The 21,863-nt window shown below is 46.4% G+C and overlaps 1 protein-coding gene across 1 annotated transcript in view; it reads left to right on the forward strand.

Moving 5' to 3' along the window:
• LOC136586789 (macrophage mannose receptor 1-like) overlaps positions 1-21,863 on the forward strand; it is a 298,478-nt gene that overhangs the window by 93,868 nt on the left and 182,747 nt on the right. Inside the window, exons 12-14 of the mRNA XM_066585016.1 lie at positions 13,725-13,918; positions 16,672-16,796; positions 18,198-18,288. Coding sequence (XP_066441113.1) covers positions 13,725-13,918; positions 16,672-16,796; positions 18,198-18,288 — 410 coding nt within the window. The remainder of the gene's footprint in view (positions 1-13,724; positions 13,919-16,671; positions 16,797-18,197; positions 18,289-21,863) is intronic.

Raw genomic sequence — 21,863 nt, forward strand, 5'->3', positions numbered from 1 at the left:
TTCATAAGGCGGAGTCTTGGGAAGGTATCGTTATACACTTAGGGAGTCCCTCATTGGTCCACAGGTATTTATGACTGTTCCGGGTTGATTTTACCTGATATAGCGCACCTATAGGCGCCATCCTGGTATGATGGCAACTCTTATTGTAGCCATATAATATTCATAGGTGCAGCCAAACAATTTTGACTGCACAGTACCATATGGCCAACAGACAAGGAACGTAACAAAGTAGGAGACTAGATCTATACAATTTTTGGCACAAATGCATTATGGCTGCAGAGGAGAAACGTGCCAAACTAGGAAGCTAAATCTATGCGGTTTCTTTGGCACAGATACACTAAGAGTATATACTACAAGACCATTTCTGTGTAATATTTGGCAAATGGATAACGGGAACAGGCAAGATGATGGTTCAGAAATGAGAACCCACAACACTACTGTACATACTGGATAAAATTACAATATATATAAAGACTATGTAGATGAGAAGTCCTTGTATTCATATGTATGATGACCATACTTAATTTATAATCTGATAAGTAGCGGTAGGATGTCTATTATTTAAAACTTATATACAATTTAAGATCTACATGTATATGTGATATATGACTAATCTAAATATCACATATATGAAGTCTGTAACATTTTTATTTCTATTAGACGACTGAGGCCTTAGTCAGACGGGCGTTTTTAGCCGCGATTTGCGCATGCGTCCGGCGATTTTATAAAACCATTGCTTTGCAATGGTATCGGACACATGAGCGCTTTTTATGCGCTCGTCCAATAAATTATAGAACAAAAAATCGCAGATCGCACCTATCTGCGATCTGCGATTCCTGTTCTCTTCTGTATATGCGCTCAATGGGGCCGGCGGCAGCAGCGCCGACCCCATTGAGAACATATAGAAGACAAATCATTCTTCTCTGCCACAGCTGTAACAGCTGTGGCAGAGAAGAACGATGTTTGCCCATTGAATTCAATGGAGCGGCAATACAGCCGCTCCATTGAAAGCAATGGGCTGCCGGCGTGCGCAGGGTGAATTGTCAGGAAGGGGTTAAATATATAAGCCCTTCCCTGCAATTCATCCTAAAATGTGTTAAAATAAAAAAAATTTGTATACTCACCTTTCCGCTGCAGCCAGAGTCCAGCCGCGGCCGCTGTCAGTTCTCCTGAACTGCTTCTTGGCACTATTCAGCCGGCGGGGCTTTAAAATCCCCGCCTGCTGAATGATCTGCCTCTGATTGGTCACAGCCCTGACCAATCAGAGGCTGAAAACACTCACACACCCATTCATGAATTCATGAATGGGTGAGTGACTGCTGCCTCTCAGCGCTGAGCCAATCAGGGGCAGGTCTGACTCACATCCATTCATGAATTCATGAATGGGTGTGAGTGAGGCATGCCTCTGATTGGCTCAGCGCTGAGCCAATCAGGGGGCAGGTCTGACTCACACCCCCTTCACACCCACTGCAGGACGGCCACCCGGAGCTCCGGCTCCCGGGAGAAGGTGAGTATACAATTTTTTTTAATTTTAACACATTTTAGGATGCATTGCAGGGAAGGGCTTATATATTTAAGTCAGACGGCCGTTTTTTCGCGCGATTTGCGGATCACATGACGGATGCGCATCCGTGCGATCTGCGATTTTTTGTTCTATAATTTATCGGAGGAGCGCATAAAAAGCGCTCATGTGTCCGATACCATTGCAAAGCAATGGTTTTATAAAATCGCCGGATGCATGCGCATGCGCAAATCGCGGCTAAAAACGCCCGTCTGACTAAGGCCTAAAAGTGTAGAATTGAATATAATTATAAATTTCTTATTCTAACTATTAAAATTTCTCTAAAACCTCATTTAAACCATTCGGTATGAGTGTGTTAAAATAAAATATATAAAACATTTCCTTCGTTTTTAGTTTAATGTATTCTCCTATATTTATTTTTTCTACCGGAGTGATTCTCATAAAATTTGGATCTGAATTATGTTCAAGATAAAAGTGTCGCAATAAACTGTGTTTTAAAAAACCTCTTTTTATGTTGTGCCTGTGATGGTTGATGCGGTTGTGTAAAGCATTGATAGCGCGACCTATATAACGAAGCCCGCAAGGGCATTCTATCATGTATATTAAATAAGCTGTACTACAATTCAAATATTGTTTGATGGAATAATGCTTATCCAACTGTCTTTCAATGGTTTTTCTCTTATGACATATATTTGGGCAGCACTTGCAGTTTATTTTTCCACATTTATATGAACCTAATATTGGAGGGATTGCAGATTTTTTATTTATATTTTCTTTTTTGAAATTTAATATCTGGGGGCGTGATGGCGCTAAAAGGTTACCCAATGTTTTCCCTCTCCTATATATAATGTTAGGACGGGAAGACGATATGTCTGTAAGATAGGGGTCATTTTCCAAGATTTTCCACCTATTTAAGATGATTTTTTGGAGATTATGTTGTTTAGAATTGAATCTCGTGATGAAGCATAGTCCAAATTTATCTCGATCTTTTGTATGCTTTTTCGTTATCTATATTGTCTACACTAGAGATGAGCGAACGTACTCGTCCGAGCTTGATGCTCGGGCGAATATTAGCGTGTTCGGGATGCTCATTACTCTTAACGAGTACCACGCGATGTTCGGGTTACTTTCAGTTTCCTCTCTGAGACGTTAGCGCGCTTTTCTGGCCAATTGAAAGACAGGGAAGGCATTACAACTTCCCCCTGTGACGTTCAAGCCCTATACCACCCCCCTGCAGTGAGTGGCTGGGGAGATCAGATGTCACCCGAGTATAAAAATCGGCCCCTCCCACGGCTCGCCTCAGATGTCTTGTGAGTTAGCTGAGGGACAGTGCTATAGTGTTGGAGCTGCTGTAGGGAGAGTGTTAGGAGTTAGTGTAGGCTTCAAGAACCCCAACGGTCCTTCTCAGGGCCACATCTATCCGTGTGGAGGCTGCTGTTAGCAGTGTTGCCCTTTTTTTTTTTTTTCAAAATCGGCTGTGCAGAGCATTGCGCCCTGCAGTTATACTACAGGGACAGAAGTGGTGGTTAGGCAGGGAGAGTGTTAGGAGTGAGTGTAGGCTTCAAGAACCCCAACGGTCCTTCTTAGGGCCACATTTAACCGTGTGCAGAACTGTGCAGGCTGCTGTTAGCAGTGTTGCATTTTTTTTTTTTAAATCGGCTGTGCAGAGCATTGCGCCCTGCAGTAATACTACAGGGACAGAATTGTGTAGGCAGGGCCAGAAGACATATATTATTGATTGAATATACGCAGTGGGCCTTTTCTTTAAAAAAAAAAAAAGGGAAACATTCTATTTGGCCTGCCTCTGACAGTCCTCAGCGTTCTGGGTACGTGTGTGGTGGGTGCAGAACATAAAGAAATCATACGCAGCCAGCTACGTTTAACAGCAGGCTTGCGCCTATTTATGTCCTGCCTGGGAAAAATCACCGCTCTGCTGTAGTTAATAACTCTGCAACCCTGCAGTTCTGTGACACATTTGCAGGGCCAGAAGACATATTTATTATTGATTGAATATACGCAGTGGGCCTTTTCTTTAAAAAAAAAAGGGAAACATTCTATTTGGCCTGCCTCTGACAGTCCTCAGCGTTCTGGGTACGTGTGTGGTGGGTGCAGAACGTAAACAAAAATCATACACAGCCAGCTAATTTTAACAGCAGGCTTGCGCTAATTTATTTCCTGTCTGGGAAATCAAATCACTGGTAATACACCATGCTGAGGGGTAGGGGTAGGCCTATAGGACGTGGACGCCGGCGAGGACGCGGAGGCCCAAGTCAGGGTGTGGGCACAGGCCGAGCCAGTGTGGTGGCCAGGGGTAGAGGCAGGGCCAGACCGAATAATCCACCAACTGGTTCCCAAAGCGCCCCCTCGTGCCCTGCCACCCTGCACAGGTCAAGGTGCTCTACGGTGTGGCAGTTTTTCACAGAGACGCCTGACGACCGACGAACAGTGGTGTGCAACCTTTGTCGCGCCAAGATCAGCTGGGGAGGCACCACCAACAGCATGCGCAGGCATATGATGGCCAAGCACCCCACAAGGTGGGACGGTGCCCGTTCACCGCCTCCGGTTTGCACCACTGCCTCTTCCCCTGTGCCCCAACCTGCCACTGAGATCCAACCCCCCTCTGAGGACACAGGCAGTACCGTCTCCTGGCCTGCACCCACACCCTCACCTCCGCTGTCCTCGGCCCCATCCAGCAATGTCTCTCAGCGTAGCGTCCAGACGTCGCTAGCGCCACAGTTTGAGCGCAAGCGCAAGTAGGACGCCACGCACCCGCACGCTCAAGCGTTAAACGTGCACATTGCAAAATTGATCAGCCTAGAGATGCTGCCGTATAGGCTTGTGGAAACGGAGGCTTTCAAAAGCATGATGGCGGCGGCGGCCCCGCGCTACTCGGCTCCCAGTCGCCACTACTTTTCCCGATGTGCCGTCCCAGGCCTGCACGACCACGTCTCCCGCAACATTGTACGCGCCCTCACCAACGCGGTTACTGCCAAAGTCCACTTAACAACAGACACGTGGACAAGCACAGGCGGGCAGGGCCACTATATCTCCCTAACGGCACATTGGGTGAATTTAGTGGAGGCTGGGACAGAGTCAGAGCCTGGGACCGCTCACGTCCTACCCACCCCCTGAATTGCGTGCCCCAGCTCGGTGGTGGTATCTGCGGGGGTGTATGCTTCCTCCACTAAACCACCCTCCTCCTCCTCCAACGCAACCTCTGTCTCGCAATCAAGATGTGTCAGCAGCAGCAGCACGTCGCCAGCAGTCGGTGTCACGCGGCGTGGCAGCACAGCGGTGGGCAAGCGTCAGCAGGCCGTGCTGAAACTACTCAGTTTAGGAGATAAGAGGCACACGGCCCACGAACTGCTGCAGGGTCTGACAGAGCAGACCGACCGCTGGCTTGCACCGCTGAGCCTCCAACCGGGCATGGTCATGTGTGACAACGGCCGTGACCTGGTGGCGGCTCTGCAGCTCGGCAGCCTCACGCACGTGCCATGCCTGGCCCATGTGTTTAATTTGGTGGTTCAGCGCTTTCTGAAAAGCTACCCCCACTTGTCATACCTGCTCGGAAAGGTGCGCCAGCTCTGCGCACATTTCCGCAAATCCCACACGCAAGCTGCCACCCTGCGGACCCTGCAAAATCGGTTTAATCTGCCAGTGCACCGACTGCTGTGCGACGTGCCCACACAGTGGAACTCTACGCTCCACATGTTGGCCAGACTCTATGAGCAGTGTAGAGCTATAGTGGAATACCAACTCCAACTTGCGGGGTGCAGTGGGAGTCAGCCTCCTCAATTATTTACAGAAGAGTGGGCCTGGTTGGCAGCCATCTGCCAGGTCCTTGGAAAATTTGAGGAGTCTACCCAGATGGTGAGCGGGGATGCTGCAATCATTAGCGTCACCATTCCTCTGCTATGCCTCTTGAGAAGTTCCCTGCAAAGCATAAAGGCAGACGCTTTGGAATCAGAAACGGAGGCGGGGGAAGACAGTATGTCGCTGGATAGTCACAGCAACCTCATGTCTATATCTCAGCACGTTGAGGAGGAGGGGGAGGAGCATGAGGAGGAGGGGGAAGAGACAGCTTGGCCCACTGCTGAGGGGACAGATGCTGCTTGCCTGTCATCCTTTCAGCGTGTATGGCCTGAGGAGGAGGAGGAGGAGGATCCTGAAAGTGATCTTCCGAGTGAGGACAGCCATGTGTTGCGTACAGGTACCCTGGCACACATGGCTGACTTCATGTTAGGATGCCTTTCTCGTGACCCTCGCATTACACGCATTCTGGCCACTACGGATTACTGGGTGTACACACTGCTCGATCCACGGTATAAGGAGAGCCTTTGCACTCACATTCCCGAAGAGGAAAGGGGTTCGAGAATGATGCTATACCACAGGGCGCTGGTGGACAAACTGATGGTAAACTTCCCATCCGACAGCGCTAGTGGCAGAAGGCGCAGTTCCGAGGCCCAGGAAGCAGGGGAGGCGCAGAGATCAGGCAGCATGTACAGCGCAGGCAGGGGAACATTCTCCAAGGCCTTTGCCAGCTTTATGGCTCCCCAGCAAGACTGTGTCACCGGTCCCCAGTCAAGGCTGAGTTGGCGGGAGCACTGTAAAAGGATGGTGAGGGAGTACGTAGCCAATTGCAGCACCGTCCTCGGTGACGCCTCTGCCCCCTACAACTACTGGGTGTTGAAGCTGGACACGTGGCCTGAACTCGCGCTGTATGCCCTGGAGGTGCTTGCTTGTCCTGCGGCTAGCGTCTTGCCAGAGAGTGTGTTTAGTGTGGCTGGGGGAATCATCACGGATAAGCGTATCCGCCTGTCAACCGACAGTGCCGACAGGCTAACACTCATCAAGATGAACAAAGTCTGGATTTCCCCAGACTTCTCTTCTCCACCAGCGGACAGCAGCGATACCTAAGCAATACGTAGGCTGCACCCGCGGATGGAAGCATCGTTCTCTCTCACCATCCAAAACGGGGACATTTCTGCTTCATCAATCTGTGTATAATATTCCTCCTCCTCCTCCTGCTCCTCCTCCTGCAACCTCACGTAATCACGCCGAACTGGCAATTTTTCTTAGGGCCACAAGGCTCACTCATATAATTTTTCTAATCAATTTTTATACGTTTCAATGCTCTTAGAAGTGTTGAAACTTTAACTTGAACCAATTTTTCGTTCAACTGGGCTGCCTCCAGGCCTAGTTACCACTTAAGCCCCATTAACCAAAGCGATTAATGGGTTTCACCTGCCATCTTGGTTGGGCATGGCCAATTTTTTCTGAGGTACATTAGTACTGTTGGTACACCAATTTTTTTGGGCCCTCACCTACAGTGTAATCATAGTAATTTCTATGTTCTTCGCCTGCACTCATGGTACAGAAAGGTGTGTGGGGTTGGCCTACACTTTAGCTACATAAATGTAACTGGGGCCTTGTCTTCTACTGAAATGTGAAAGAGACTGTTATCTCCCTAAACTGCTGCAATGGGAATGTTACTGGGGCCTGTCTTGAGTGCTACTATTACTGAAATGGAACTAAGACTGCGCTCCCCCTATACTGCTGCTAGTGATATGTTAGTGGGGCCTGTCCCTAATGCTACCGCTGAAATGTTAATAATTGTGGGCTCTGCCTATACCGCTGCTAATGGTATGTCACTGGGGTGTGGAAACAGAGGCTTCACAAAGACATGATGGCGGCGAGGCCATTTCCCACCAACGCTGTTACTGTTAAGGTGCATATAACCACGGACACGTGTAGAGGACACATAGTGCCTCCAAAACATCCCCCTCCTCCTCCAACAATGAAAACATTCTTGGCAAATACCTTTGCATTGGTCCGTCTGGTGGCAGTCCAAGAATTTCACCTTTAACGACACAACAAGAGAGCACCACCACCATCCCCCCGCCACGGCCCACTTAATCCTGGCCACATTCCGAAAACCAACTACATAAAACCGCGCTACCAGGTCCGCAGTCACCACCACATTACCACCAACGAGGTTACTGTTAAGGTACATATTACCAGTCAGACTGGGGCATGCAGTGTGGGCCAAAACCCACCTGCATTAAGCACGACATTACTACCTCAGCTGTGTTGGGCAATGCAATGGGATATTTTTATGTACCGCCGGTGGCTTCCTGGCACCCACCCATGCTGTGGGTCCACAGGGAATTATAAATGCATCTGTTTCCACTTCTAAAGAACCCCAGTCTGACTGGGGCATGCAGTGTGGGCCGAAGCCCACCTGTATTAAGCACGACATTACTACCTCAGCTGTGTTGGGCAATGCAATGGGATATTTTTATGTACCGCCGGTGGGTTCCAGGGAGCCACCCATGCTGTGGGTCCACAGGGAATTATAAATGCATCTGTTTACACTTCTAAAGAACCCCAGTCTGACTGGGGCATGCAGTGTGGGCCGAAGCCCACCTGTATTAAGCACGACATTACTACCTCAGCTGTGTTGGGCAATGCAATGGGATATTTTTATGTACCGCCGGTGGCTTCCTGGCACCCACCCATGCTGTCGGTCCACAGGGACTTCACAATAGGGAGTTGTACCTGCCTGTGTCTATGAATTAAAAACCGCGGTCTGACTGGGGCATGCAGACACCTTGACAGAATGAATAGTGTGTGGCACATAGGTTCCCCATTGCTATGCCCACGTGTGCAGCTCCTGATGGCGGTGGCACAGGATTATATTTCTCATTGCTTCTGTACAGCATTGTGGGCTATCGCCCCGCCCCTTTTAAAGAGGGTCGCTGCCTAGCCGTGCCAACCCTCTGCAGTGTATGCCTGCGGTTCCTCCTCATGGCAGACGCACTTATAAATAGACATGAGGGTGGTGTGGCATGAGGGCAGCTGAAGGCTGGGCTGGGACAGTTTGGTGTGCGCTGTGGACACTGGGTCGTGGGGGAGGGGGGGGGTTGGGCAGCATGTAACCCAGGAGAAGTGGCAGCGGAGTGTCATGCAGGCAGTGATTGTGCTTTGTTGGAGGTAGTGTGGTGCTTAGCTAAGGTATGCATTGCTAATGAGGGCTTTTCAGAAGTAAAAGTTGTTGGGAGGGGGGGGGGCCACTCTTGCCGGTATTGTGGCTTAATAGTGGGACCTGTGAACTTGAGATGCAGCCCAACATGTAGCCCCTCGCCTGCCCTATCCGTTTCTGTGTCGTTCCCATCACTTTCTTGAATTGCCCAGATTTTCACACATGAAAACCTTAGCGAGCATCGGCGAAATACAAAAATGCTCGGGTCGCCCATTGACTTCAATGGGGTTCGTTACTCGAAACGAACCCTCGAGCATCGCGATAATTTCGTCCCGAGTAACGAGCACCCGAGCATTTTGGTGCTCGCTCATCTCTAGTCTACACGTCTTTCTTCCTCCAATGCTCTTCTATATGATGTTTTAATGAGGCTTTCAGGGTATTTTTTATCACGAAAGCGATCATATAAGATATTCGCTTGTTCTTTGTACTTTTCTACAGTAGAGCAATTTCGTCTTAGACGTTTGAATTGCCCATAGGGCACGTTCAATTTCCATTTTTTCAAATGGGCACTCCTAAAATCTAATAGGCTGTTCGCATCCACTTTCTTAAAGTGGGTTTTGGTGCATACATTGTTATTTTCAATATATATATCTAAGTCGAGGAAGGTTATATTTGTTGGATCTATTGTGCTGGTGAATTTTAGACCCCAAGTATTCTTATTCATGTTGGAAATAAAATGTTGGACCTCTTCTATAGGGCCTTCCCAGATGAAGATGATGTCATCTATGTATCTCTTATAAAATCGTATGTGGGGGTCATTAAAGGTCTCTTCATATGCCCCCATATACAGATTTGCATAGCAAGGGGCACATTTTGTCCCCATTGCCGTACCCCTTGTTTGCAAATAGTATTGGTTATTATATTTAAAATAATTGTGCTCTAATACAAAGGAAAGGCCCTCTAAAATAAAGGCTTTTTGCTTTTATGGGATTTTGTTGTCACAGTCCAGAAAAGTTTTTACAGCCTGAATACCTTTTGTATGGGGGATATTGGAGTAAAGAGATGTGACGTCTAAACTGACCCAAAAATATGTACTTTGCCATGTGATGGTTTCTGACAGGGAGAGTAAATGTGGAGTATCCCTCAAATAAGCTGGTAAGTTGGTAACATATCGCTGTAACTGTTTATCGATGTATTCAGATAAAAAACTTGTAAGTGAACTTATGCCCGATATAATAGGTCTTCCTGGGGGATTATTAACGGATTTATGGATTTTAGGGAGAAAATAAAAATATGATGTTTCTGGTTGTTGTGGAAATAAAAATAATTTTTCATCTTTGGTGATGATTTCTTCTCTATAGGCCTTTTCAATTAGATTTTGTAAGTGGGTTTTGAAAATAAGAGTGGGATCTCCTGAGAGGAGTTTATATTGATCTCGGTCCCCCAATATTCGAGCAGATTCCTCCAAATAATATTTCCTATTCATTAGAACTATACCCCCCCCCCCACTTTATCCGCATTTTTTATGACCAGATCTTTATTTGAGGCTAGCTGTTTGACTATCTTCCTTTGATGTGGTTTTAAATTACTTTCTAAAGTATATGAAGTTTTTTTATCTGTTAGTTTCCTGAAGTCATTCAAGACTTCATTGTAGAAGGAAGTAATATACTGTCCTTTGGCTTGAGTTGGGTAAAAATTGCTAGCTCTTTTTAGGTCTGTGGTAATTGGTATTAATTTTTCATATTCATCTAAAGCTTTTGAATTGGAGTTAGGTGGCAGGTTGGTGTTAGGTTCTAGCTGGTCCCTATATTTATTGATGGAGAAAAATCTCTTTAAAGTCAGCTTTCGAATAAAGCGATTGAGATCTACAAATAATTCGAACATATCCGGTCTACACGTTGGACTGAACGAGAGACCTCTGGATAGTACTTCTGCTTCACTAGCTAGCAGTCTGTGATCCGAGATGTTAAAAATGCCTAACCCTAACGCCTCATCGCTGGTGATTGGTTGGTTCTTTGAATTTTTAAATGCTTTTGACTTTTCACGGTTTTTTTCTCCCTGCCCTTTCCCCCCTCCTCCTTCTAAGTTTTCTTCTAGTCTCTGGGATAATGTTGTTCTTATTGGTGATTCGTAATACTGCGTTATCTTTGCATTCGTTATCTGGTTTCCTATCATGGTTTTGGTTATACTTTTTATTTTTGTAGGAAGGGCTGCTGTAGTGCTTCGTGTTACTCTAATATTGGGGAGGTTCTCGATTATTTGGCAACCATTGTTCGTCTCCTCCAAAAAAGGTTTTACCATAGGTTTTAGGAGATTGGTGGATTCTACTGATGAGGGAGATGTTGATTTCACTTCAGAGTGTATTATTGAATTAGGAAGAGTTTGCCAACCAGTGGCAACATGGGCTGATGCTCCATTACTAGGTGCCGTATTGATGTCACATGGTTCTCTTATTTGTAAGAATTGGATTAAGTCTGTGGGGCTCCCTGGTATATCTGTAAGTAAACATAATTCATTGCTATTTGGGTTGGGAGAAATGTCCAACCGATTTAACACGATTACACTATCTTGTGTGATCTTACTGATATCTTGAGTGGTTGGTATTGGAAGTGTTATGTTCTTAGGACTAGATATTTTGTCTTTTGGACTGGATATTTTGTCTTTTGGCAATAAACTAATGTTCTTATCGCGTGCTTAATCATTAGCACCCCTGCGAAGTAAGTAATACTTATAATCATCCAAACTTAATTTTTTGATATATACCCCTGCATTATCCGTCTTTTTTCCGAAGCACCGGAGCGCTGGTTAATTTTCCCTTTGTTTCACACTAGAAAATGGCGCTAAACATGCGGGGAAGGAAATGGAATTGACTTGAGTACCACGTGGTGTTCGTCTTGAGTAACAAGCATCTCGAGTACCCTAATGCTCGAACGAGCATCAAGCTCAGACGAGTGTGCTCGCTCATCTCTAGTTATTCATTTAATGCTTATACGTATGTTAATGGATATTCCGGAATATGTTTGTTCGCTCAACAGCTAGATTTTAAATTATTCAGTAAAAATTATATTTTAGTTAGATAGTCCAATCAGTGAATTGATACTTCTTTTCTTTGCAATCTAATAGCACTCAGGAAAATATGAATTGCAATATGCAAATGCGTTAAAAATTGATATTTTTTCCAAAAAATTCAATAAACCTAAGCAAGATCTCTATGATTATAAGAGACAAGTAGAGATGAGCGAGCGTACTCTGAAAAGCACTACTCGCTCGAGTAATTTGCCTTATCCGAGTATCGCTGTGCATGGGTCTGAAGATTCGGGTGCCGGCACGGAGCGGGGAGCTGCAGGGGAGAGCGGGGAGGAATGGAGGTAAGATCTTTCTCTCCCGCTCTCCCGCCCGCTCTCCCCTGCTCCCCGCTGCGACTCACCTGTCAGCCGCAGCGGCACCCGAATCTTCAGACCCGAGCACAGCGATACTCGGATAAAGCACATTACTCGAGCGAGTAGTGCTTTTCCGAGTACGCTCGCTCATCTCTAGAGACAAGATATTTTCCCACGGGAATACCATTGTAAAGCTAAACCTGAAAAACACCATTGCCCTAGAAGCAAAATCCAACATCCAGAGACAAGTCCCCATTATGGTCAGGTAAAACAGTCACCATAATTAATCGTTTAAAAATGAGACCGAGAGGAGATGCCATCCCCAGACAGGGAGTTCAGGCTAACATAGTGCTCCAAAACCCTCATCAATATTCCAACACGGTTATCCCTAGACATACAAATTTACCCAATCTGTTAATAAAATCATTAACAGACAGTCCTATACAGTCCTATACTTCCAACAATAAATGGTGTAACCTAAGCACACAAACAATACCACAACTAATATCGGATACACCAACAGTTCCCAAAAACCCCACCTTTTATACGCCTCCCTCTGCATTTCGGTCATTATCCCGTACCTCCACTTCACTTAAGATGGATATAGTCACACTCAGGCCATAAGTCTCTTATGCTCTTCTTCCCCACTCATTATATATAAATATTTATCTACGTGTTATATATAATATATATTATATAACTAATTACCATCTGTTTACCAAGCAGACTAATATATGTAACTCTGCATATGCTATATACTAAATGCACGTCTTTGTGAGAAAAGTCCAGTCCACTAGCTCATCTTTCACCCTCTCTCCTCCCTGGGGATGGGGGTGGTGTTTAGGTGCCATTCACTCTCAAAGAGAAAAGAGAGTCGATTTGTTTCTTCTTATCTGGTGGGGGGTACTAGGAGATGTAACTTTGCTGACCAGACTAAGTTAAACTTGCACAATCCTGGAAGACACAGAATAGCACAAGATCGAGTAAAATTAGTAATATTACTTCACTCTCAGCTGTATGTAACCTCAATGAGTTGTTCTGCCAACAAAATGTTCCTCACCAAATTATAAGTGAAGATGTCAGTTTATCTTGGAAATTTTCTACTTAATTTGGCTACTTTCTTTATGTACAGCATCACGTTCTTAAAGGGCTGTGCTATCAGAACAACCTATTTCCATATGCCCTGTTACTGTCATAGAGAAAACTCCCATCCAACACCCCCTCAATCAACCAGAGATGAAAGCCCCTAGAAAGATCGGTTCAAGCTCCCAAGGTCTTACCATGAACATTTAAAGGGGTTTTCAGGCACATCCTCAGAATAGATCACCAATAGTGGTTATGCATGAAAAACCCTTTAATTTGAATGTAAGCAAGAAATACTGAGGAGACTATACTCAGCCCAGTATTTGCAATGTTGGGCTTAGTGTAATTTCCGCTGGCACAGGGTGCACACCGCTTCATGCATTCAGTGCATCCCAGCCACTCTGTGCATCCTTTCAAAAATGCTTGACAGGTTCAAGGTGGCGTAAATTACTGGTATAATTTCTGTTAGTTTTTGGTGTAAATTATCCATAAATCTGTCGGTCTGGACAGCCACACCCCCTTCCAACAAGCTCTGTCCAGTTTACTAAAGAAATAGGCAACATTTTTTGCAATTTGCAACATTTTTATTACAGAAACCTAGTGTAAAAGCTTTTGGTAATGTGGGCCAGTATATTCTCCATGAGGTGGCTGCTACATATTTCAGCTGCCAGACCTCTATGGCGATCATTGCTATGACTGTATAAACATATATTACAAACTCTTCTTTGTTTCATTAACTTTTAATTACATTTCAAAGACAGAAGACAGGGCTGTGTTGCTATGACAACTGGAGACAAAGCTGGATTATGGGATGTTATAGAGTGTGAAGAGAAAGCCAAGTATGTGTGCAAGAAGTGGGCAGAAGGAGTGACGCCACCACCGATCCCAACAACAACGGCAGAACCAACGTGTCCGACTGATTGGACTTCATCAGATCGTGCATGTTACAAGGTAAGAAAAACTGTCATGGTGGGAATTCAGTTCTGAATTCATGCTGCATCTTCATGTCTATTGAATGATGGTTTGCTGTCTTCCAGTGTCTGTCTTCCAGTTTTAGTTGGACGTACACATCCATGTTAGACAGCCCAATGTACAGATGTGTCTTTTCTTACCTTTCCTCTTGGCTCAAGACGTCTCGAGTTCTGTGGTGCGATATTACCAGCTTTAAAAACAAAAACTGCGTTTCTTATCTTTTCTCCTGGCAAAAGGCCTCCATCACACAGGCATTAGCGGAAACACATGGTTTTTTTAACGCTGCATTTACTGCAGTTTTAGCAGTGCTGGCATGCATTTTGACAGCGTTTTGGCTGCATTTTCTGCCCAGCTGAAAACAGCCAAGGAAGTTGAAAAGAAAAAAAGGAATACTCACCTAGCTGGCACCATCTGGGTTCCTGCCGCTGCTCTCCAGGAGCTTCAGGCAGGCAGTGCTGACAGACCATCTATTGGTGGTGATGCCTCCAGTAAGAAACTACTCTGATTGGTTGAGCCAGTACTCAGAGCCAATCAGAGTTGGCATTCGATGAACCCATCACAGCCATTCAGTGAATGGCTGTGATTGGTGCACCCAGCGCCAGCTCTGATTAGCTGCGCTGGTGCTCTTAAACCAATCAGAGCAATCTCTTGCCGGAGACAGGGATTTTAATCCTGGTCACCAGCGACAGATGGCCTGTCAGTGCTGACAAGTGCCTGGCAGCCTGCCCAAAGAGCGTTGCCAGAAATGTGGTACTATGTTGTGTCACATTTTCAGCAGCACTAAAACCACTGCCCATTCATTTCAATGGCCAACGCACAACTGAAATCAGCCAAAGATAGAACCTACATCTATGTCAAATCGCAGCTTTTTGATGCTTGTGTGAACAGCCCCATTGAAATGAATGGGAGCGTTGTACAGAGTTTAGCGCAGCGCTGAAAAGGCAGCGCTTATCTTTGTACAAAAATGTGTGTGAGGGAGGCCTTAGGGCGCCCACCCACTTGCGTTTTTTTACCTGCGTTTGCGTTTTGCGTTTTTCCTGCACAGGCATAGAGATAACATGTGTTCCTGTCCACTGGCGTTTTGCGTTGCGTTTTTTAACATAGGAACTGTCAGTTGCATATGTGTCCTTATTTTTCTCCTAATGCACCCATGAAAGTCAATGGAAAAGCCGCGAAAGCGCGGCAAAAAACGCCGCGAAAAACGCGGGAAAAACGCCCCGAAAACGCGGCGTTTTTCACGCACGAAAATCGCAAACGCCAGTGGGTGGGCGCCCTTACTCTGATGGAAGATGAAATGAAAGACACATCTGTATATGTTGGCATGCCTATGGACTTTACTGGCCAAAACATAAGCCAAAAGAGTTCTTTTCATATATGATTTTCTTCATGTCAGTGGGCTCGGCTGCATACTGTTGCTCTGTAGCCATGGCCCCGCAGACTCCAACGATGTCTTTCTTTTCTTCATACAACACACTAGAAAAACCACACCCAAAAAATAGAGCACACCACAAAGGTGCACAAAACAACACAAAATACTCCATTATATAATAAAGTCATTGGTCACAGTTTAAAAGCAGTTAAAAACTGTTGTAAAAGCTTTAGTAAATGTGGACCATGCTCCAGCTCAGCATACAAACATTAGTCACTACGCCGACTCAAGGCTGCATAATAGATGCATAAACATGATACTTGCTTGGAATACCAAAGATGGCGCACCTGGTGTCACTGACAGCTGTATGCACATGCGATAATGCACATAAACCATACAAGATATATAGTCATGTCTGATATTCAAGACTCAATAGCATGCCTATGCCAATTCTCCATACGTCACTACAATAATACAAGATGCTGTGTTTGAACATACAGACACCATCACATGCACATGTGTCAATCCCTACAGATGCAAGCTTTCCGCAACAGAAAGTCTGCAGCAGATAAGCAGGAAAACTGCAGTGAACAAGTCTGTGTCTGCATTGTGCAGATCGGGCTGCAGTTTTTGTAGCAGATTTGCTGCAGATTTTAATTTTTATATTTCAAGGATTGAGATCGGCAGCATTAATCCGCAGAATAATTAGACATGCTCTGGATTTAGAATGCTCTGCATTTAAAAGGAATGTTGGATTTCTTGTGGAAATTTTCAGCACCATGTAAAGGAGATTTTTGAAATCCCTCCACATGGCTTGTACTGGAAATGCTGCAGAATTTTCGTCCCCGTGTGAAAGCAGCGGCCTGTTCCACTCCATAGCAGGGGAGGAGAGCAGCTCTTTCTCCTCTGCACTGCCGTCCATGTGTACCGTTGATTGCTAGTGAGCGCTGATGGGAACTGCTGCTGCTCCCCTGCATCCACCAACCAGTTTCCTTCTGCTGTACCACGATAAGAGAAGAGGATAACATCTGTCAGAAGAAGCAGCGCAGCACTCCAGGTTAGAGAATGTAGGAAGTGACACAAGGTGTGGAAAGCTCTCCTTTTATTTAATAAAATACATGATCAGCTGCTCCTGATGTAGCAGAGAATGCCAAGGCCTTATAGTGGCCCTCCGTCGCCCTGTGCCATCCCCTGCACTGTCACCTAGAGTCCCTGGATGTGTTCAAAATATTTATTTCCTATTCTTCTCCGCTGAAACCTGCGAGCGTCTTATAATCCAGTGCGTCTTATAGAGCGAAAAATATGGTAGTTTTTAAAGCATTTATAAAAGTATTTTTACAAGTTTTATTTGTTTTTCCAACAGTTTTACTTTACAGAAAATTATGCTAAAAAGACCTGGCTAGATGCAAGAGACTTTTGCAGAGCTGTAGGAGGCGACTTACTCAGAATCACCAAGGAGGAGGAGGAGAAGGTGTTAAGAATAAGGATGTAAGCAGTGATCTTGCTAAAAATATCATCTTATGCTATAAATATTGTACATTACGTTAGCTGGAATGAACTTGTCAGATGCCACATGTGGTCCCGTCTGCGGGCGACGTGTCATACAGCAGACTGATAGGTAGTTTTATGTTAAATTCAGTAAAACTTATAATTAGTGATTGAATCTCCTGTTTATTGTGATCTTCGGAGTCCGGGGGGCGTCCTGCTCAATGATTGGCAGCTTTCCATGCATGCACACTCAAACTGAGAAAGCCATCAGTCATTGCGCAGGACCGCCCTGCAGACCCATAAGCCCACAGTGAGCACTTAAAGGGGTCGTCTAGGAATTCAGCAAATGACCACCATCTGTGCAGGCTGTGGAAACCCATCTGAGGACTGGCAAATGCATCTATAGACCGGAGGGGGAAGGGGTGGAGCCACAGTCATTTGTTGGTGAAATTCCACAGCATTTCTGCAACATGATTAGCACATTGAAGATGTGTTAATCGGCCTCATGCTCGTGTGTCCGTGTGAATCTTTTTCTGCCACAAATAGGATTTTGAAACCCGCAGCCACATGTATTATACTCTGCAGATCTGCAACATTTTAGTGTGGGGATACAGTGTCTACAAACCTCCTGCTTCCTCTATAGCAGGGGTCCCCAACTCCAGTCCTCAGGGACCACCAACAGGTCATGTTTTCAGGATATCCTATGGTAAGAACACCTGTGGCAATGTCTGAGGCACCGACAATAATTACATCACCTGTGTAATACTGAGGAAATCCTGAAAACATGACCTGTTGGGGGTCCCTGAGGACTGGAGGTTGGGACACTGCTCTATAGAACATTTAGAATCACGAGCACAGATGTAGGAATCGTTAGCGTGACGGACGCATCGTGATGACTTGTTGATCAGCATTGTAGAACACTGCAGTTAAGTTTCCATAATGCTTCAATTTCCAGTTAATATTGGCTAAATCTTTATGTACCCGGGGGTGAAACTGAGATGTTGCCTATAGCAGCCATGGGGCCAAGTTTCCTTTTTCTCCAGTGCAATTGAGAAAAAATCTAGACTTTCATTGGTTGCTCCCAGCAACAAAGGTTCTGAGATAGTTTTGCTTCATGAGACCCGGTGTGAGGAAGGGGAACGCCGAGGAGAAGCTGTAGAGAGCGAATCTACATACAAGATAATGGGAGACTATTACAGTCCATTACGTTACAGTACAGAGCCTTGGCCTTTTACAAGATCACTGCAGGGGAGTGAAAGTGAGTTCAGAGAGAAGTGTATCAATGGAATCTGTGTGTCTTCAGCCCTCCACACATTATAGCAGTTGAGAGCCATTTATCATGGTGTTCACATACAGAATGTATCTTCTACATTGCTGATATTCACCTATTTTATTTTGCAGAGATAAACTTTTCAAATACAGAAAGTCTTTTTGGATTGGTCTAGTACGCAGTAATACGGATGAAGGGTTCGTGTGGTCAGATGGCTCCCCTGTAAGTAATGCCATGTCTTGTTAAAGCAATTACTTGGTACAATCACCTTCAGGTCTATCCACATGACGGGGCCACAGCAGAACATCTGCCGTAGATCTGCAGTAACATAATGCACCAAGTCATGCTGTTTCCATGTGGATTTTGTTGCAATATCCCCCACTAGAGATGAGCGAGCACCAAAATGCTCTGGTGCTCGTTACTCGGGACGAAATTATCGCGATGCTCGAGGGTTCGTTTCGTGTAACGAACCCCATTGAAGTCAATGGGCGACCCGAGCATTTTTGTATTTTGCCGAAGCTCGCTAAGGTTTTCATGTGCGAAAATCTGGGCAATTCAAGAAAGTGATGGGAACGACACAGCAACGGATAGGGCAGGCGAGGGGCTACATGTTGGACTGCATCTCAAGTTCACAGGTCCCACTATTAAGCCACAATACCGGCAAAAGTGGGCCCCCCCCCCCTCCCAACAACTTTTACTTCTGAAAAGCCCTCATTAGCAATGGATACCTTAGCTAAGCACCACACTACCTCCAACAAAGCACAATCACTGCCTGCATGACACTCCGCTGCCCCTTCTCCTGGGTTACATGCTGCCCAACCCCCCCCCGCACGACCCAGTGTCCACAGCGCACACCAAAGTGTCCCTGCGCCGCCTTCAGCTGCCCTCATGCCACACCACCCTCATGTCTATTTATAAGTGCGTCTGCCATGAGGAGGAACCGCAGGCACACACTGCAGAGGGTTGGCACGGCTAGGCAGCGACCCTCTTTAAAAGGTGCGGGGCAATAGCCCACAATGCTGTACAGAAGCAATGAGAAATATAATCCTGTGCCACCGCCATCAGGAGCTGCACACGTGGGCATAGCAATGGGGAACCTATGTGCCACACACTATTCATTCTGTCAAGGTGTCTGCATGCCCCAGTCAGACCGCGGTTTTTAATACATAGACACAGGCAGGTACAACTCCCTATTGTGAAGTCCCTGTGGACCGACAGCATGGGTGGCTCCCTGGAACCCACCGGCGGTACATAAAAATATCCCATTGCATTGCCCAACACAGCTGAGGTAGTAATGTCGTGCTTAATGCAGTTGGGCTTCGGCCCACACTGCATGCCCCAGTCTGACTGGGGTTCTTTAGAAGTGGAAACAGATGCATTTATAATTCTCTGTGGACCCACAGCATGGGTGGCTCCCTGGAACCCACCGGCGGTACATAAAAATATCCCATTGCATTGCCCAACACAGCTGAGGTAGTAATGTCGTGCTTAATACAGGTGGGCTTCGGCCCACACTGCATGCCCCAGTCTGACTGGTAATATGTACCTTAACAGTAACCTCGTTGGTGGTAATGTGGTGGTGACTGCAGACCTGGTAGCGCGGTTTTATGTAGTTGGTTTTCGGAATGTGGCCAGGATTAAGTGGGCCGTGGCGGGGGGATGGTGGTGGTGCTCTCTTGTTGTGTCGTTAAAGGTGAAATTCTTGGACTGCCACCAGACGGACCAATGCAAAGGTATTTGCCAAGAATGTTTTCATTGTTGGAGGAGGAGGGGGATGTTTTGGAGGCACTATGTGTCCTCTACACGTGTCCGTGATTATATGCACCTTAACAGTAACAGCGTTGGTGGGAAATGGCCTCACCGCCATCATGTCTTTGTGAAGCCTCTGTTTCCACACCCCAGTGACATACCATTAGCAGCGGTATAGGCAGAGCCCAGAATTATTAACATTTCAGCGGTAGCATTAGGGACAGGCCCCACTAACATATCACTAGCAGCAGTATAGGGGGAGTGCAGTCTTAGTTCCATTTCAGTAATAGTAGCACTCAAGACAGGCCCCAGTAACATTCCCATTGCAGCAGTTTAGGGAGATAACAGTCTCTTTCACATTTCAGTAGCTGCAGTATAGACAAGGCCCCAGTTACATTTATGTAGCTAAAGTGTAGGCCAACCCCACACACCTTTCTGTACCATGAGTACAGGCGAAGAACATAGAAATTACTATGATTACACTGTAGGTGAGGGCCCAAAAAAATGTGTGTACCAACAGTAGTAATGTACCTCAGAAAAAATTGGCCATGCCCAACCAAGATGGCAGGTGAAACCCATTAATCGCTTTGGTTAATGTGGCTTAAGTGGTAACTAGGCCTGGAGGCAGCCCAGTTTAACGAAAAATTGGTTCAAGTTAAAGTTTCAATGCTTTTAAGAGCATTGAAACGTATAAAAATTGTTTTAGAAAAATTATATGAGTGAGCCTTGTGGCCCTAAGAAAAATTGCCCGTTCGGCGTGATTACGTGAGGTTTCAGGAGGAGGAGCAGGAGGAGGAAGAGGAATATTATACACAGATTGATGAAGCAGAAATGTCCCCGCTTTGGATGGTGAGAGAGAACGATGCTTCCATCTGCGGGTGCAGCCTACGTATTGTTTAGGTATCGCTGCTGTCCGCTGGTGGAGAAGAGAAGTCTGGGGAAATCCAGGCTTTGTTCATCTTGATGAGTGTAAGCCTGCCGGCACTGTCGGTTGACAGGTGGGTACGCTTATCTGTGATGATTCCCCCAGCCGCACTAAACACCCTCTCTGACAAGATGCTAGCCGCAGGACAAGCAAGCACCTCCAGGGCATACAGCGCGAGTTCAGGCCACGTGTCCAGCTTCAACACCCAGTAGTTGTAGGGGGCAGAGGCGTCACCGAGGATGGTGCTGCAATCGGCTACGTACTCCCTCACCATCCTTTTACAGTGCTCCCGCCAACTCAGCCTTGACTGGGGACCGGTGACACAGTCTTGCTGGGGAGCCATAAAGCTGGCAAAGGCCTTGGAGAATGTTTCCCTGCCTGCGCTGTACATGCTGCCTGATCTCTGCGCATCCCCTGCTACCTGGCCCTCGGAACTGCGCCTTCTGCCACTAGCGCTGTCGGATGGGAAGTTTACCATCAGTTTGTCCACCAGCGCCCTGTGGTATAGCATCATTCTCGAACCCCTTTCCTCTTCGGGAATGAGAGTGCAAAGGCTCTCCTTATACCGTGGATCGAGCAGTGTGTACACCCAGTAATCCGTAGTGGCCAGAATGCGTGTAACGCGAGGGTCACGAGAAAGGCATCCTAACATGAAGTCAGCCATGTGTGCCAGGGTACCTGTACGCAACATATGGCTGTCCTCACTCGGAAGATCACTTTCAGGAACCTCCTCCTCCTCCTCCTCCTCCTCCTCCTCTGGCCATACACGTTGAAAGGATGACAGGCAAGCAGCATCTGTCCCCTCAGCAGTGGGCCAAGCTGTCTCTTCCCCCTCCTCCTCATGCTCCTCCCCCTCCTCCTCAACGCGCTGAGATATAGACATGAGGTTGCTCTGACTATCCAGCGACATACTGTCTTCCCCCGCCTCCGTTTCTGATTCCAAAGCGTCTGCCTTTATGCTTTGCAGGGAACTTCTCAAGAGGCATAGCAGAGGAATGGTGACGCTAATGATTGCAGCATCCCCGCTCACCATCTGGGTAGACTCCTCAAATTTTCCAAGGACCTGGCAGATGGCTGCCAACCAGGCCCACTCTTCTGTAAATAATTGAGGAGGCTGACTCCC

Source organism: Eleutherodactylus coqui, chromosome 12 (genome assembly GCF_035609145.1).
Source record: "Eleutherodactylus coqui strain aEleCoq1 chromosome 12, aEleCoq1.hap1, whole genome shotgun sequence".
Classification (NCBI taxonomy): domain Eukaryota; kingdom Metazoa; phylum Chordata; class Amphibia; order Anura; family Eleutherodactylidae; genus Eleutherodactylus; species Eleutherodactylus coqui.